This window comes from Neurospora tetraspora, assembly GCF_033439725.1.
Source record: "Neurospora tetraspora strain CBS 560.94 chromosome Unknown B0H65scaffold_5, whole genome shotgun sequence".
Lineage (NCBI taxonomy): Eukaryota > Fungi > Ascomycota > Sordariomycetes > Sordariales > Sordariaceae > Neurospora > Neurospora tetraspora.
In genome coordinates, this window is record NW_026944387.1 from 308,415 (window position 1) to 325,233 (window position 16,819).

A 16,819-nucleotide genomic window follows, 5' to 3' on the forward strand; every position below is an offset into this window, starting at 1 on the left:
AGCTGAAGGAACAGCCCGTGAAATCGTGAATAGATGGTTGATCCCCCCGGTTGCTGTGGGGGTTGTTGGATTAAGCTTTTGTGGGGCAAGGAGCTGCCGGTGCGCTAGCGCCTAAGCCCACTGTGAAGTGGACTGGTAGCGCTGGCCAATCAGTGGGTGCGCAGCCTGGGCGAGTCCCCGTCGAAATTTTTGCCAAACTTTTGGTCGATTCGAATTGGCATCCATCAGTTTCGTAGCTTGAGTGCAGCCCCTCCTCCACTTCAAAACACTTTCTTCATCTTCCATCTTTCTCTCCATTGACCATACCACGACCAACTCTAGTCGACTGATCACCAACCTCGACCGTGTCTTTTACTTCATAACTCCTGTCGCGCAAGACCAGATTAATACCAGACATCGCAACCCAGATACCCCGACACAATGGCCAAGCGCAAGTTGAACGAGACGGACGAGCCGTCGATTGTGACCGAGCCCCAGACCCAGAAGAAGACCAAGAAGTCCTCAACCGAGAAGAAAGAAAAAAAGGAGAAGAAGTCCAAGTCGCAGGATGTCAAGCCACAGGAGGAGGAGCCCGAGACCCAAGAAGAGCAACAACAAACCGAGGAGGAGCAGCAGCTCGAGCAACAATTAAAGGATGAGCAAAAACAACAAGACGAAAAGGACGAGAAGAAGAAGAGCCAGAAGGACCAGAAGAAGGACCAGAAGGACGACGCCGAACTGACCTTCTCCGACCTGGGTCTCGACCCCCGCCTCGTGCAGGCCGTTGCGAAACAGAGCTTCGAAAAGCCGACGCTCGTTCAAAGGAAGGCGATCCCGCTTGCGCTGGCGGGCCAGGACGTGCTGTGCAAGGCGAAGACGGGATCGGGCAAGACGGCGGCGTATGTGTTGCCTGTGCTGAGTGGCATTCTTAAGAGGAAGGCTGTGAGTTAGCACCCGGGAGAATATGGTCGTGAGAGAGAATGGATGCTAACGAAAGGAAACTCAAAACAGACCGACCCAACACCCTTCACCTCCGCCCTCATCCTCGTTCCCACGCGCGAACTCGCCGACCAAGTCCACAAAGCCATCGACGCCTTCTCTGCCTTCTGCACCAAGGATATCCAATCCGCCAAGCTGACCGACAATGTGTCCGACGCCGTCCTGCGCTCCCTCCTCGCCAACGCCCCCGACGTGATCGTCTCCACGCCCGCCCGCGCCTGGCACAACATCGAGTCCGGCGCTCTCAGCGTCGCCAAGCTGCAGTACCTTGTGCTCGACGAGGCCGACCTCGTCTTGTCCTACGGCTACGACGAAGACATGGAGAACATTGCCCGCTCGCTGCCCAAGGGCGGTGTCCAGACCACCATGATGAGCGCCACTCTGGTCTCGGACGAGCTCGACACGCTCAAGGGATTTTTCTGCCGCAACCCCACCATGCTGGATCTCAAGGAGGAGTTCAGCGCCGAGGACGAGAAACTCACCCAGTTCTACGTCAAGTGCGGCGAGGACGACAAGTGGCTTATCAGCTACCTGATCTTCAAGCTGCAGCTGATCAAGGGCCCTTGTTTGGTGTTTGTGGCGGATATCGATCGCGCGTACCGCTTGAAGCTGTTTTTCGAGCAGTTTAGCATTCGCAGCTGTGTGCTGAACTCGGAGCTGCCGATTAATACGCGGATCAAGATCATTGAGGAGTTTAATAGGGGTATTTATGATATTATCATTGCTTCGGATGAGAGGAGCGAGGTTTTCTTGGAGGATGAGAAGACCGAGGAGAAGAAGGAGGACGGTGAGGAGAAGAAGAGCGGCAAGGGAAAGAAGAAGAAGGGCAGGAGGGACCAGGAGTATGGTGTTTCGCGAGGTATGTCTCTTCCGTCTTTTTTGCCGTGGGCTATTGCTGGATACTAACTTTCCCAGGCATCGACTTCAAAAATGTCGCCGCCGTCATCAACTTGGACATGCCCACTTCTTCCTCCTCTTACATCCACCGGATAGGCCGTACCGCCCGCGCCGGCCGCGCCGGTATTGCTCTGTCCATGGTCGTCCCCCACGACCTCTTCGGCAAGCACAAGCCCACCAGCATCAAGCAGTGCGAGAAGGACGAGAAGGTTCTGGCCAAGGTCATGCGCCAGCAGGCCAAGCTCAACCGCAAGCTGGAGCCGTACAACTTTAACAAGGACCAGATGGAGGCTTTCCGTTACCGCATGAACGATGGTACGTTCTGTCTCCAATTTTTTTTCTCTCAATCATTCTTCACATACTAACACGCGTCACAGCCCTCCGCGCCGTAACAAAAGTCGCCATCCGCGAAGCCCGCACCCGTGAACTGCGACAAGAACTCCTGCGCTCCGAGACGCTCAAGCGCTACTTTGAAGAGAACCCCAACGAGCTCTCGCACCTGCGCCACGACGGCGAGCTGGGCACCAAGATGCGCCAGCAAGCCCATCTCAAGCACGTGCCCGATTACTTGCTGCCCAGGGACGGGAAGAACGCCCTAACCGAGAGCCAGGTCGGGTTCGTGCCGTTTAGGAAGCAGGGCGACGATAAGAAGTTGAGGGGGAAGAAGGGCGCTAAGGGTGGGAAGGGCGGTCATGGGAAGTATAAGAAGGGGCCGGGGGGGAGGAAGAATGTGCTGAAGACTTTTAGGGTTAGGAAGTAGAGGCGTGGAGGTCTAGGGTGAGGGATGGGAGGGAGAGGAGGGGGGAGGTAACTGGGCGTCTGGTAGACCAGAAGGGGGTTTGCATTTTACGGTGTTTGTGTGGCTTGTTAAAAAATACCTAGGCTAGGCTTGTTGGTCTGAAGGGGAATAAGATATCATTGCGCAGATCTGGGATATCAAAGAGAAGTTTGAGTCTTGAACGTCAAGCTGTTGATCACACTGATGTGGGTTGGTATCAGATCCAAAGGAGGGTGACATGGGACTCAGAGCTTTAGACTTTGCGTCTAATCGATGTGATCTAGTGATCGAATTGGGTAGATCACATCGATTATAGGAAACTCGAGTACAAGCTGCCTTGTAAGGCTGATCACAAGATCTGAGACGGGATGAAGAGACAGGCACTGTACGTCGCTCTTCAGGGTGGAGTTTTGAGTTCTGGCAGGTTCTGCTTCTCATGATAGACGTTTTGACCCGCCCTTCCATCGATTTCATCCGACTGAACATTCGGAAAGTGTTAATCATCCGGATTCCCGATGCAAGACTCGAGGACTGCAGATTTGATCTTAATAGAAACGCACATGGCATTTGTCATCCAATCAGGGTGCATCATCCCCTGAGCATTGTAGGGTTATACGTCGGAACTGCGTGATCCCAGGGTTAACTGTGCATTCTTGAACTGGACCGAAGCTTCCCCACACGTCGAGCTTGGTGGTCTGTGCGCAAACCGTCGTCGGGTGCGGCTCTGGACCACTCTGCCCGCTGTGGGTGTGACCCTCGAACGCCGGTAGGAGCAGGAGACGAGTCGACTCCAGCAGGCGGGCGCCATCCAGCTTCTTTCATCTTGATTCCTGCCCGCCGACAACACCAAATACCCCGAGACAACCACCTTACCTTATCCACCTCACCGACACCACTTCTGCTACCTCTACCAACAATACAAACACTCTCATTCTTCTTCATATTTCGCGTTTATACCAGTCTTTTGAAGACCCGCCGCGATCGTCAAGCCTTGCCTGCCGGGCCCGTGACTGTTCTGCAATCTGCACTTTAATCCGCCGCCGCCGCCTTTGTCTCAACAGCCTACTCAAAGCACAACCTTGCTTCCCGCCTCGACGCCGCCTCACACACTTGTCTACTCTACACTACCCGCCCTGCGACGCCGTTGACCGCTGCTCTGATATCCGCAATCGAGAACGACCCTTTACGCGCCCGACGACACCCCTCTCATGCCGCCCGGCCTGCCGTTGCCCCATCGTCAAGTTCCTGGCGAAAGATAGTAAACCAACAACAGCGCCACCCCGTTACCAACAAGACAGCTCCGACGTCTTTGACCCACTACCTCGCGTCGCCGCCAGCATTCTCCGTTCGAACACATAGCCAAGATGATGCAGAATCCCCATGTCTACGGCCACCACCAGTACCCCCAGGCCGACTCTGCCTGGCTTCACCAGCAGACCTCGCACCATCAGCACGCCCAGGCTGCCGCCGCCGCCGCCAATGTTGCCCAGCAGCAGCACTACAACCGCATGGCCGGCGCACATAACAATGTGAATACCCTCGCCGCCGCCACCCATGCGCAGGATAATGCCATTGAGCCGGTGGTCTCGGACGACAACCGCCGTACACTGCAGTATATTGCCGATCTGCTGAATGAGAATACCAGGGAGGCCGCGCTCCTGGAGCTCAGCAAGAAGCGAGAGCAGGTTCCCGAACTGGCCCTGATCCTCTGGCACTCGTTCGGTAAGTACAACCGACCTATACCTCGGAGCCCCTCCCCCTCTCCCCCGCCGATCATGCGCTAACCCCCTTGTCTAGGAGTTATGACTTCTCTCCTCCAGGAGATCATCAGTGTCTATACACTCCTCAATCCCTCTCAGCTCACCGCTGCCGCCTCCAACAGGGTCTGCAATGCTCTCGCCCTTCTTCAGTGCGTGGCGTCTCACAACGAGACGCGTACTCTCTTCCTCAACGGTGGGTGTCCCTTTGTCACAAGCCAAGACCGACTACACCTGCTAATCTTCTCTCAGCGCACATCCCACTCTTCCTCTACCCGTTCCTTAACACGACGTCTAAGTCGCGTCCGTTTGAATACCTCCGGCTTACTTCGCTGGGAGTCATCGGTGCGCTTGTCAAGAACGATTCCACCGAGGTCATCAACTTTCTCCTTACGACCGAGATCATTCCCCTCTGCCTGAGGATCATGGAGACCGGGTCGGAGCTCAGCAAGACGGTTGCCATCTTCATCGTCCAGAAGATCTTGCTTGATGACAACGGTCTTAACTATATCTGTGCCACTTATGAGCGCTTCTATGCTGTGGGTACCGTCCTCAGCAACATGGTTGCTCAGCTGGTAGAGCAGCAAACGGCTAGGCTCCTCAAACATGTTGTTAGGTGCTTCTTGAGGTATGTTCGCCGCCTGTCTTGAACTCTGGTAGGCCTCTGTACTGACAACCAAAACAGACTTAGCGACAATGCTCGTGCCCGCGAGGCCCTCCGCCAGTGCCTGCCTGAGCCCCTTCGCGACGCCACCTTCTCTTCGGTTCTGCGCGACGACGCCGCCACTAAGCGTTGCCTGGCGCAGCTCCTCATCAACCTCTCCGATAATGTAGTCGAACCCAGCACCAGCGGTCTTGGAATTTAAACCACCCCTTGCGATTTGGTCATTTTGCCACTTTGGACGCTCGGCTTTACAGCAAATCATGGCAAAGGAACAAACTGCTAACTCGAGACTTTTTTCCGTTTGGTTATAGGGTGAGAAGTGGATTGAACGCTACTACAAGTAGGGAAAAAAGGTTTAGGGGCTGGGGCCACCGGTTATGGTTGATCGAATGGCCTGGAACTTAACCCCTATTAGCAGCGCAAAGCCATACCCAGGACCACCAAAGCTATTCGACAACCAGAAGGGTCCTATGGCTACACATCAGCATGTCAGAGTATACGATCAGCAGTCGATATCCATTGACGCAATGAGCGAATCCCAAGAGGACCGAGGACAGTCAGCATAGTGGAGGAATCAGGGATCGAAGATGATGAAGGAGTCAGCGGAGGAGGATGAGAGGATTATTGGTGACGAAAGATACCCCAAATTTTACGTAGCTTCCTAACTCTTTTTCTGTGTGCATAACGCCTATACAGTGCTTCATAGTTTTCTTTTGGAGGTTTTTGGCGGTTACTGCACCTTTGTATTCATCATTTGGGACGAAACGGGCTGGTGGCGGGGCCAATGAGTCCACGGTTCACATATCTTATACCCAGGAGGGGAAGCGGAGGGAAGGGTGGCCGGTGGCGTGGTCGAAGACCCTTGGTTGAGGATGCGAAGGACTGGTGGCGCGGTCGATATACACTGGAGGTTTAACGTGATCGGTGACATGATCACGGAAAGGCACATTCGTGACGGACAGATCGAGGCAACGATCGATGCTACTCGCTGGGCCCTTCACTGGGACTGGCTCGGACAATATCAGCGAGAGAGGGCAAGTCAACTTATCGGTGGCACGATCAACGTTGATGGAGCTCATCAGACACATTCGTTTGGGCAAAAGGGACAATCGGATGGCAACCATTGTTCCGTGGGCACATCGAAGTTGGTTACAGACAATCATACCTCTACCCGGACGGATCAGACAACAACGACCGCGGTCCAGTAGCGGCATCTCCTCTTACTCGGCCCACTCAACTCGAACACATCGACATCCGACACACCAAATGTATATACGACAAGCAAGGCGAAGCGAAGATCAGAGAGGGTTACCTGATAATGTTTTTTTTATGAGTGGAGGGACCTGTTTAAGAGGAGGAAAAGGTACGAGCATCGAAACGCATGGGTTATAGAAAACCGGGGAAGCGGAAAAGAAGGCAAGCGGAAAGAGAAAGGAGGAACGGAGAAAGAGGGGAGAGAGGAAGAGGATTTTCACTTTTCACTTTTGTCCAGACAAAAAGCATCATTCATGTATCTTTCGGCACCATGGGAAAGCGAGGATTCATATCACTTACTACATTGGGTGGGCGTTATTTGTTGATTTTGGGGGGGGGGGGGACTGAAAGGAAGATGGGAGCAGGGGGATATGGGGATAGGGGATAGTGGATAGGGGAGTTGGGGTGGTAGGGGTGTAGAAGATGGGGCTTCAGAGTATAGCGGGATATGGAATATATGAGTTGCAATTGAATGCAATTGCGGGCGTTTACGAACATGATATGCTGTTTCCTTCGTGTACCCGGGCTGGGGAGGCGACACTCTAGAAGGTTAGTGCTCCCAGGGCTCACAATCTTTCAACTTTCTCTCCACTCGGTGCTCCCGACTCTTCAAACTTTCTGCCCACCAACCCGATAGTCAACACGTCTACCACCGCGCTCGGGGTCAGTTGAGATTGAGAGTATGATGGAGAACATGTAGTAATTGTTTTCTTCTGGGGTATAGCACAAAACTGTCGTGAAACGTAGTCATAGGCAGATCATCGTTGACAAACTTTTGTACAATTCTAAAAAGGGGTATTTACTTTTCCACCACATCATCTACATCTATACAAACAAACACAAATAACTCTTACAGCCAGTAACACGCACAACCCAGACTACTCCCCCTTCCACTTCCACTCCGCCTTCCTATGCAAGAAGTAATCCTTGCTCTGAATGCTCTTCCAAATACCATAGAACCCACCAATAGGCTTCTTAGCCAACAACCAATGCCTCTGCTTCTTACCCGCCTTATCCGCATCCACATGAATCTTATCCCACACCGTCGGCAGCGTCTCAGCATTGTACTTCTTCCTCAGCTGATCATACCACTCCCGTCCACCGTACATCTTCCAGAACTTTTCCTGCTCGTAATACGTATGCGCATAAAACCACTTCATACCACCCAACTCGTGCACCTTATTCTCCAACTCGATATTCTTCGCCACAAACTCCGCCGGCTTGTCCGGGCCCCAGCCCCAGACGCCGATGTTGAGCATCATGTCGTCCTGTGCCTTTTCATCGGCAGGGTCAGTGCCAGGGCGTGTGGTATGCGGGTGGAACGTAGGCGGCGCCCTCCGCTTCAACGGACAAAGCCACAGCGGCCAGATTCCGAGGGAGGAGGACGTGTAATCGATGAACTCCTCCGACGTCTCAAACGGCATGGCGATGTCCTGCACCACGAACCGCGCCGACTCGCCAGACCCGTGCAAGGCGCGGTACATCATGCGCGTGTGCAAGAAGTCGTCTAGGAACCAGCGCGTGAGGCGCGTGAAGGGCACCCAGCTGAAGTACTGGAAGGCCGCGGCGCCGACCCAGAAGCCGCCCCGGTCGTAGCGGAAGAGGTACTCGGCTAGGGGGACGTAGTCGGTCGCGGTTTGGGAAGAGAGAGTCTTTTCTTGGCAGTGTAGGTAGAACCAGGGGTCCCAGGCGCCGCTGAAGGTTTGAGGTTTGGTCGTCGGGACGTCGGAGGGGAGCTCGTTGACCAGTTTGCCGGTTACCACCACGCCGTGGTCTTTGCTGAAGAGGATGCCGTCTACGTAGTCGTTGTCCCCGCGCTGGGTCTCTTCGCGGACCATGCGGATTGCTTCGGCGACGCTGCTGGCGCGCTTGTACTCGGTTTTGACGAATTTTTTGGCTTCCATCAGTTGGACCTCCAGGAGCGTCGTTGTTCCCAAGGTACCGACAGCGCCGGCCGCTCCACGGAATAGATCCCCCTTTTCCACCTCCCCAGTCACCCCCTCGGACTTGGCCGCAATCTCCGGATTCCTCACCTTGACAACCTCCCCATTGCCCAGAACCATCTCCACCTCCCTAACGGTATCATCAAAAAACCCATGTCTGAACGAACTAGACTCCCCCGCGGTACCCGCAAACCCTCCTCCGGCCGTGATACCTGGGAACTCCATGACAATCGGCGGGACCAAGCCATGCGGCAACGTGGCCTCCACCAGCTTATCCATCGGCACGTTGGGCTCTACCAGCGCGGTTTTGGTCTGACGGTCGACCGACAGGACATTGTTCAGAGAAGAAATGTCGACGAATTTGGTGTTGCCTTTTTGCGTGGGCGGGCGCGTCGAGTTGGTGGATCCGTGGAAGATGCGGTAGGGCAGGCGGGAGGCGTAGAAGGAGGAGATTTGGCTGGAGAGGCGGGTGACGGTGGTGGCGTGGCGCTCGAGGGCGGCGGCGATGGTGTTGGCGCCGGTCATGGTGAGTGAGAGGGACCTCCGTGGTGCTTGGTGGGTTGAAGTGGTGGTGTTGTAATGAGCTCAGTGGCTCATTCCTGGAGGGTGTTGCCTCAAACTGCCGGACCGGATCGGAGTTGTGAGACCTGAGACCGGACGTTGTAAGACGTGAGGTGAGGTGAAGTCGGAAATTTTGTGGACCGCGGACCGCGGATGAGTGAAATTCGGACCCCGGCCGGCCGACGCCGTAATGGGCGGGGACAAGCTACGGCTCGGCGCTGCGGGACGGAACAGGGGGTTGTGTACAAGTAAACACTGTAAATGTGGGGATTCACAGGGCACATGGGGTTCTGTAAGCTTGGCATTTCAGGGCATCTTCATCAACTTCAACTTTTCTTTCATTTGTCCAAAAACAACAACATCAACAATCGAATCGTAACATCATGAACCATTCTACCTTGGGGCATATCCATCAAACATTCACGCCCTGCAGCTCCTCAATCACGTACTTGGTGAACGCCTCCTGCAACCGGATCCCAACCCCCGAATCCCTCGACTGATCGGGGAGGTCCTCCACCCCAAATCCCTTCTCGCCGTGAGCCCACAGACACCTTTCCACGGCCCTGGAGTACCTGTCTCCCATGAGGTTCCGAAGCTCCCTCAGGGGACTTAATTCCTTTCCTTTGAATAAGGGCGCGGAAAACTCCGTACCAAGCAGCCAACCCCTCGCGTTCTTGGAGTCCTGAAGGGATACCGACGGCGGCTTTCTCTCAGGCAGCGTATGGGCATACGACGGAACGAATGCATCATCCCCATTTGAGGAAGGTTCCAACTTCTTTAGGCACAAGATCTCATCAAGCGGCTTCCAGTGTCCGATCTCAAGCAGTACCAGTCCAAGACTGTACAGGTCATACGTCTTGCGAGAATTCTGATCCGTTGGATGCTCGCGTTGGATGGCGGGCCAGCGGTAGAGATCCCACGCCGTATCGAGACTGCGTGCGGTGGTTTTGCTGTTCTCCGGTCGGGAATATCCAAACCCGCAAAGTAAAGGTTTTCCTGGGTCGTAAACCGGCTGCTTTCTTTTTTCGGGCTCGGTATCCCAGTCAAAAGAATGGAAGTAGAAGATGACGTTGTCACTGAAGATGCCCTTGTGCAGCCAGTTGACTGAGTGCAGATTCAGGACGGTGGTGCAAAGCTTCAAGGCCAGGTCAACCCGTTGCGACAGACTCGGCTTAAGCATCTCGTTGCCCAACAAGTTGTAGAGGGAAACGATTTCATCAGCCAGCCACTTCACCCCCTTCCCTGCCTTGAAGATGAAACCGTACATGTCCGCACCGAAGTCATCACGGGCATCCAAGTAGCCGATGCACTCTGGGACGTGAAGGGAATCAGGCTTGGGAAGGTGCAGCATCTCCGCGAGCGTAAGCGTGCGCAAATCGGCAACTTTCTCTTCAATCGAGCCCTCCGCATGATTCCCCATGGGCTTCCACTCAATCCAGACCGGAACTTCCACCCCGGGGTCCACGAAGAGGTACCCATGTGGCCGGTTGTAATGAATGATATCGACGTAACTTGGCGCGTCATAGGGATTATGCCCGACGTCCTGCGGTTCAAAGGACAGCCCCAAGTCTTTCTTGCCTTTTTCCGGGTCGCCAAACTGGACAACCGTGATCTCCGTATCACTCGCCTCCAACCCTGACGTCGCCGGATCCTGTCCAAGGTGAAGCCTCGAAAGCAACTCCTCCGATACTCTCGCCATCTTCTTCAACCTCACCAAATCCTGCACATCATTCACCATCTTCTTTTTTCTCCCCACCAATCCTTCCCCATCAGTCACCACCCCCATCCCTTCCATCATCTTTCCCAGCACATCCACCATATCCCTCAACTCACCGATCCCATCTCTCGCCAGGATCATCTCCCGGTAAGTCTTGCCGATGATGTCGTCCATCTTGGACTGCTGGTAACCACGCATCAGCTCGTGCAGTCTCTCGGTCAGGGAGTGCAAATCCAAAAGCAGAGCCTCAAAGGCTTCCTTGTCGACCATCACCCACCGCACGCGGGAGGGGTGGGTGACCACGTCCTTGGTGGTCCGGAAGAAGCGGCGGATGTGGTTGGTTCCGCGGCGGTGTTCGGCTTCTTCCTCTACTTCGATTTTGAGCTTCTGCTCTTTTTGGGATTGGTCATAGGACAGAGCCAGGGATGAGATTTGGGAGAGGAGGGCTTGGTCGGTTGCTGGCTTTGGTTCTGCGGAGGTTGACTTTTCTTTGGACGAGGAGGCGCCACTCGCACCCTTGGGATCCTTGCTGTCCTTGCCACTGCCCTTGACGTCCTTGCTGTTGCCCTTGACGTCCTTGTTCTCCTTGCTATCCTTCTCCTTCTCTTTTGCAGGAGATATGCCTGATGGCACAAGCTCATTTCCATACCTGGCGTTCAAATCCCTAAACTCGGCCAAAAGCCATTGGATTCGAGCAAGGATGGTGATCAGCTCGGTGGCATTCGTTCCCAAGGTTGAGACTAGTGAGGAGCCTGGGGCGACTTCGATGAGCCCGGCGGCTTTGGCCCAGGCGAGGACTCGATTGTATTCGATTATGAGCTGCAGTCGGTGTTTCTCACACTCTTCGGGGTATTCGACGAGGGCGGACACAAATTTGAAGACTGAAAGGTATTAGTATGGATCATCAGGGTTGGTGATGGGATCTTACGCCTGACGGTGTTGTCGAGGACCACTTGGGCAAGTTCGAAAGCTGATAGGGGGTCCATGGTGAAAGGTGAGCAAGATCAAATCTCACGACCTGTCCTTTGCTGTTTCGGTCGTCCTTTCCCTTTCACCTCGACTTGGTGCCCAATAGACCGAAGGGTCAGCTCGACAAGTGTCAGCGCCAAGACCTGGTCGTGATGTTCACCACGGTGAAGCAAAGTGATGCTGAACTATCCAGAAGACCTTCTTTCACCGAGTTGTTGTCGGAAGGAAAAGCGAAGCTTCACGCAAACAGGCAGACATCAATGCCTAGCACATCGCCTAGGGCTGAAGGCTGAAGCTCGTCGTCCTGGGTTCCGAACTTACCCCTCTGTTTGGCGTCTCACTCTCAGCCCAAGCATGACGCTACCCGACCAATCATCGTGAGCTTCAGCGGTTGATCTTCAGGCCTCCCGCTAGACCCCTCCCAGATGCAAGTCAGCTCCCGATAGCTTCACGTTTTTCGGTATCGGGTGCTAGGTTAGTCCAGAGCATAGCCTTCGGAAAGTAGCCTTACCCATTCCATTACATTTTCTGCAGGGATGAATCTCATCTTTGTCAGATTGTGAGATTCTAGACTCGAATACATCTTTCAGAAGACGAGATGGCAGCTGACTTGACTCACTGAACCGAGGTTTGTTCGAACTGCCTCATCGCAGCATCACAGCAGCACAGCCGCGCATCCATCACTGTTTCCGGTGAAAGTCATACAGTTGGGAGCTTACAAACAGAAGGTTATCGTCGGAAGCAGCAAGCAACCGGGATGTCTGTCAGCGTAAACGAAACATTCCATTCAGAATCTCAAACAGTCCGCGACAGGTGAGGCCGGTTACTACACAGCCTCAACTGTCTGCCGTCCTACGGACACATTTCCTTTCATGGAATCGTTCTCCAGCACAGGAATAGAAGGAAAGATCTCGAATGCCACGGTCTCCATTGTGGGGTGTTTTGTCAGACGCTTCGCGCAATCCCGACGGCCTGGAACGCTCGCCACTAGGTCCCTTCTGTAAGCGCAACTGTAACTATTCCCGTTCAGTGGAATTCCTCAGGGAAGCTCGTCATCCGTTCCGCTGGACGTGTGACAACTTCAGCCAATGGTTGCACGAGAATTAGGGGGCCGGACCAAGTTCCAAGAAATCCGCCCAATCGGGGCCCGATGAGCCAGTCAAATCAACGAGTGACACCTTGACGCCTCAAACGGATTTATGATGGGAGCGACAATGTGACCACTCAGAAGGGGAGGTTATAAGGCTGGAGTTCTGGTCGCTAACTTCCTCCTTGATTCGAAGTTTGGCGATCAATCAGGCACAAAGTCCATCGCGACTTCTTTGCTCGGTGAGCAATTGAAGCCATCATCATCATCATCAACTCGCTAGAGTCGCCACGAGCGAGTGCGCAAACAATCGCCAGCAAGGCCGCGCGTATCGTTTAGACCAGTAGTAGTCACCTCGGTGACTCAAATCAGTCAAAATGACGGAAGTTGTCAATCCACGCCGCCAACAACAGTCCTCAGACTCACCAGCACGAGAACGTCCCCGTCCTCCGGCTCTCAAAACCAGCCACTCGGCCCTCCGCTCCGTAAACCGCCCGCCAAACGTCCGGCGAATATCCAACCGCGTCTCCATCGCCGAGCCCGAGCCCGAGCCCGAACCAGAAACCCAGCTCAAAGCAGAAACCTCCATCACATCCTCTGTCCCGCAAAAACCAGAACCAAACAATGACAGCCAAATCAACGATCAACCCCCCAAACCTCAACCCAACCTCGCCGCAAACCCCATCGCCCACACCGCCTCCACCCCCAAAATCGCCCAAACCCTGCACTCCTCCCTCTCCGCCCGGCTGCGCGTAACTACCACGCCCTGGGCAACGCGCAACATCCTGACCCTCGACGGCGGCGGCATAAAGGGGTACTCCTCCTTAATCCTCCTGCGCACTCTAATGCGGGAGATCGCCGCCCTCGAGCAATCTCTCCAGCCACCCGCCTACTCGAGTGCCGACCCGACAGGAAACAAGAACTACTACTTCACTGAGTCTGATGAGTATTTTTATGGTGCCGGGACGGAGATGCCGGAGTGTGAGAGGGCAATGAAGTTGAGAGAGGGAAAACTGAAGGTGGGGGATTTGAAGGTGGATGTTCCTGGGGACACGCTGAGAGCGGGGGAGTATTTGCCTAGTCACTATTTTGATTATATTGCGGGCACGTCAGTTGGGGGGTTGATTGCGATTATGTTGGGGGTGATGGGGCGGACGGTGGAGGGGTGTTTGGAGGAGTTTAGGAATGGAGGCAGTAGAAGGGATGGGATGGGGTTGCCGCCGTTATTTTTGGAGATGGAGGATGCGGCGGAGGAGGTTGTTGATGTGGGCGATGGAGGGAGTCAGAGGGAGAGCAGGGCGGAAAGGAGACGGAGGGTGATTAGTTTCCCGGGGTTGGGCAGTTTTGAGATTCCTCTGCCGGGGTTTGGGGGAGGGGATAGGGAGAAGGATAAGAGGAGGACGACGTGGCCGACGAAGAAGAGTAGAACGTGGTTCGAGACGTTTTCCAAATTCAGCGTTACCAGTACGGACTTGACTGGTACTGGGACCGGGACCGGGAGCAATACCACCGCCTCACGAGCAATCGTCAGCGATAATGAGGATATCTCTCCGACTACCAAACGGGCGAACACGAACAACACCATCGCCTCCAGCCGCTCGAGCACTACAACCTCCAGCCCCGCCTCCTCCATCTCCTTCAAGAAAACCTCCTTCCAATGCCAAACCCTCGCCTGGTGCAGCGAGATCGACTCCACCACTCCCACAGAGCGACACCCCTACGCCTTCTGCACCTACGAAGAAGTCCTCGTGGCCGACGGCTCCGACGAAGAAGGCAAAGTCCCTTCCATCCCGGAGGTCGCCAAAGCCATCACCACCCCGTCCGACTCCTCGCAATTCAAGCCATTCAAGCTCCCGGCCATCGGCCAATTCGTCGACGGCAGCAAGGAGATCCGGGACCCGACTCTGCCAGTCCTCAAAGAGATCTCATCCCTCCTAGGCGTTGACCCCTCTGCTCCTTCTCTCCCCGGAAACTACAATCCACCCATCGATTTACTTTTGAGTTTGGGAACGGATGAACACAACGCTTGGTTTTACGAGAAGCTTGTTCAACCTTTCGCTTCTCAGTCCACCACCTCTTCTTCTCCGTCCACTTCTTCCTCTTCCTCTACCTCATCGCCCTCCCCTTCACCCTCATCTTCGTCTAACACCAACTCACCATCAACACCACCCTCCCCCACCGAACTCGAACTCCGCAAATCCAAAGGCCGCCTCTACAAAAACTACCACCGCTTCCAAGTCTCCCCGCTCTCCCTCTCCCCCCTTCGCTCTTTACCCTTCCGCCGACGGAACCACCTCGACGAAATCGAAGAAGCCACAGAACGCTGGCTATCCGCCAACGACGGCGAGCAGCGCCTTTTGCTCAAGAAGTATGCAGAACTATTAGTTCGCGAACGCAGAGCGAGGAGTGCGACGACGAGGTGGGAGACGTTTGCGCTTGGGGTTAGGTATTTCTGTTGGGTTGAGGGGTGTGAGATGAATCTGGAGACACATAAGAAGGGACATGAACATGGGGATGATGGGGGGAGAAAAGATGGGGAAGAAGGTGAGGAGGAAACAGAAGAGGATAAAGGGTTTGATACGCGAGGAGACTTTTGGGATCATTTGAATAGTAGACATGGGTTGTCGAAGAAGGCGAGGAAGGGGGAGGTGTTGATTGAGGATGAGCTGGATAAGGGGAGGAGGTTTGGGTTTGAGTAATTGGGATTGGGATTGTGGCTGGGATTGGGATTGTGGCTGGGATTGAGATTGTGGCTGGGATTGGGATTGGGATGCTGCGCTGTGATACCCCTTTGTCCTTATGGCTCGGATTTGGGATTTGGATTGGGATTGGGATTTGGATTGGGATTGGGATTGGGATTGGGATTGGGATTGGGATTGGGTTACTTCAAAAGCGAGCGAGCGAGGGAAGAATGCATGGCCAGGGAGTTTTGGGATCTGCTTATTTGTCCTTTATCACCGATGTGTTCCTTCAATATCAACTTTTGTTCTTTGTCGAAATATGAAACCCACGATGGTGCAACATCTTGTCGTCAACCGGACTTCCGGGACTGACTGCTTCCGAGTATCGGGACAGGTGACCCACAAATCCGGTGGTCCGCCCGGAGCCACTCGGCGTGCTCCGGAGGAGACGGTCTGTTTGGCGTCAATTCCTCAACTTATTTTTTCCAACAGAGTTCGTCCGTTTTTCATCGGTCATTCTGATTTCCATCCTCGTGCCATGTTACCCAACCGGTACCTAGCATCGGGTTGACTGGCTCTCTGGTGAAATGGTGATGCACACTCGAGGCACAGAAAAGGCATCTGAACCGTGGGTGTCTTCCGACATCATCATTGGTTGAATTGGGGCGGAGGCCTCATTTCCCCACTTTATGCCGCCATGCACTGGTACGTACTTCTTTTTTAGTGTCGGCATCCATCCGCGACTGGTGTCACCCCAGGTGTCACTGAAGCACTCCGAGGCATTGGATATCGCACTTTTGTCCTCTATCGATCCAATATTCTTTTTCGGTGGGCAGAATGGCGGTTGTGCTGCCTTGCCATCCCCGCATCAGCATGCAGACTGTAGGAACAGATGCCAAAGATACGCGGGTCGGGCGGATGGATGGGCATGGCATTGCTCTGCGGAAAGGCATTCCAGCCAGAACTCAGACCTCAGGCAGACTTCTTTTCCTCAACGTCCTGTCTTTCCTGTCTTCCACCATGTGCTCGAGGTTCTACCAGCGATACCAGTGATACCAGCGACACCATCGATGTTGAGACATGGAGCGTCAAATAGAGTGTCTTGTGACCTTTCCTCTGGCGCACTGTCATGACTCTCGTCCGCGTTTCTGGTTTCGGTGGTGCGACGTTGTCCCCGATATCGTCCCCGACTCGCGCGCTTGTTGGAGTCCCAAGTCCTCTCTCTTCTATCGCCCTTCCAGTTCCTCTTCCTGCTGTCCGTCGGCCGCCGCTGAGAATTGTTGAACTCGCAGATACTCGGTCGGTCGCGAACCTCGATGCGAACCAATAAAGTGTCGTCCATCAGCTCAACTAGGATTTGTCAATAATAAACTCTTGGCAAGGGGGCTGTGCAAAGAAACTTTTCTGGAACTAAAAGGCTTGTTGAGCGTGTTCAGGTCGAGAAAAGTCTCCAGTGGATCTCCAGTCGACTCCAATTGCAACACTTGAGTGGCCTGCCAGTGACGTAGCCCCCCACTCCCGCTGGAGAAGTGC

At 54.3% G+C, this 16,819-nt stretch overlaps 5 protein-coding genes across 5 annotated transcripts; 3 read left to right on the forward strand and 2 right to left on the reverse strand.

The window, feature by feature from the left end:
• Nucleotides 1–225: 225 nt before the first annotated feature.
• On the forward strand, nt 226–2,697 carry B0H65DRAFT_216139 (ATP-dependent RNA helicase dbp-9). The gene is made up of 4 exons (XM_062821991.1): nt 226–921; nt 991–1,837; nt 1,894–2,190; nt 2,253–2,697. The coding sequence occupies exons 1-4, from the start codon at nt 421–423 to the stop codon at nt 2,633–2,635; spliced, it is 2,028 nt and encodes a 675-aa protein (XP_062680101.1). The 5' UTR covers nt 226–420; the 3' UTR covers nt 2,636–2,697.
• A 1,114-nt stretch (nt 2,698–3,811) lies between these two features.
• B0H65DRAFT_216150 (cell differentiation family, Rcd1-like-domain-containing protein) lies at nt 3,812–5,694 on the forward strand. The gene is made up of 4 exons (XM_062821992.1): nt 3,812–4,375; nt 4,451–4,606; nt 4,663–5,038; nt 5,096–5,694. The coding sequence occupies exons 1-4, from the start codon at nt 4,018–4,020 to the stop codon at nt 5,274–5,276; spliced, it is 1,071 nt and encodes a 356-aa protein (XP_062680102.1). The 5' UTR covers nt 3,812–4,017; the 3' UTR covers nt 5,277–5,694.
• Nucleotides 5,695–7,089: 1,395 nt separating this feature from the next.
• On the reverse strand, nt 7,090–8,980 carry B0H65DRAFT_467857 (uncharacterized protein). The gene has a single exon (XM_062826928.1). It carries the CDS (start codon nt 8,794–8,796, stop codon nt 7,207–7,209), a length of 1,590 nt encoding a protein of 529 aa, XP_062680103.1. The 5' UTR covers nt 8,797–8,980; the 3' UTR covers nt 7,090–7,206.
• Nucleotides 8,981–9,231: 251 nt separating this feature from the next.
• B0H65DRAFT_216276 (prion-inhibition and propagation-domain-containing protein) lies at nt 9,232–11,849 on the reverse strand. The gene is made up of 3 exons (XM_062821994.1): nt 11,840–11,849; nt 11,478–11,637; nt 9,232–11,430 (listed from the first exon to the last, which is right to left on the reverse strand). The coding sequence occupies exons 2-3, from the start codon at nt 11,533–11,535 to the stop codon at nt 9,245–9,247; spliced, it is 2,244 nt and encodes a 747-aa protein (XP_062680104.1). The 5' UTR covers nt 11,536–11,637; nt 11,840–11,849; the 3' UTR covers nt 9,232–9,244.
• A 933-nt stretch (nt 11,850–12,782) lies between these two features.
• On the forward strand, nt 12,783–15,364 carry B0H65DRAFT_467861 (uncharacterized protein). Its single transcript, XM_062826929.1, has one exon. The coding sequence runs from the start codon at nt 12,983–12,985 to the stop codon at nt 15,302–15,304; it is 2,322 nt and encodes a 773-aa protein (XP_062680105.1). The 5' UTR covers nt 12,783–12,982; the 3' UTR covers nt 15,305–15,364.
• The last annotated feature ends 1,455 nt before the right edge of the window (nt 15,365–16,819 follow it).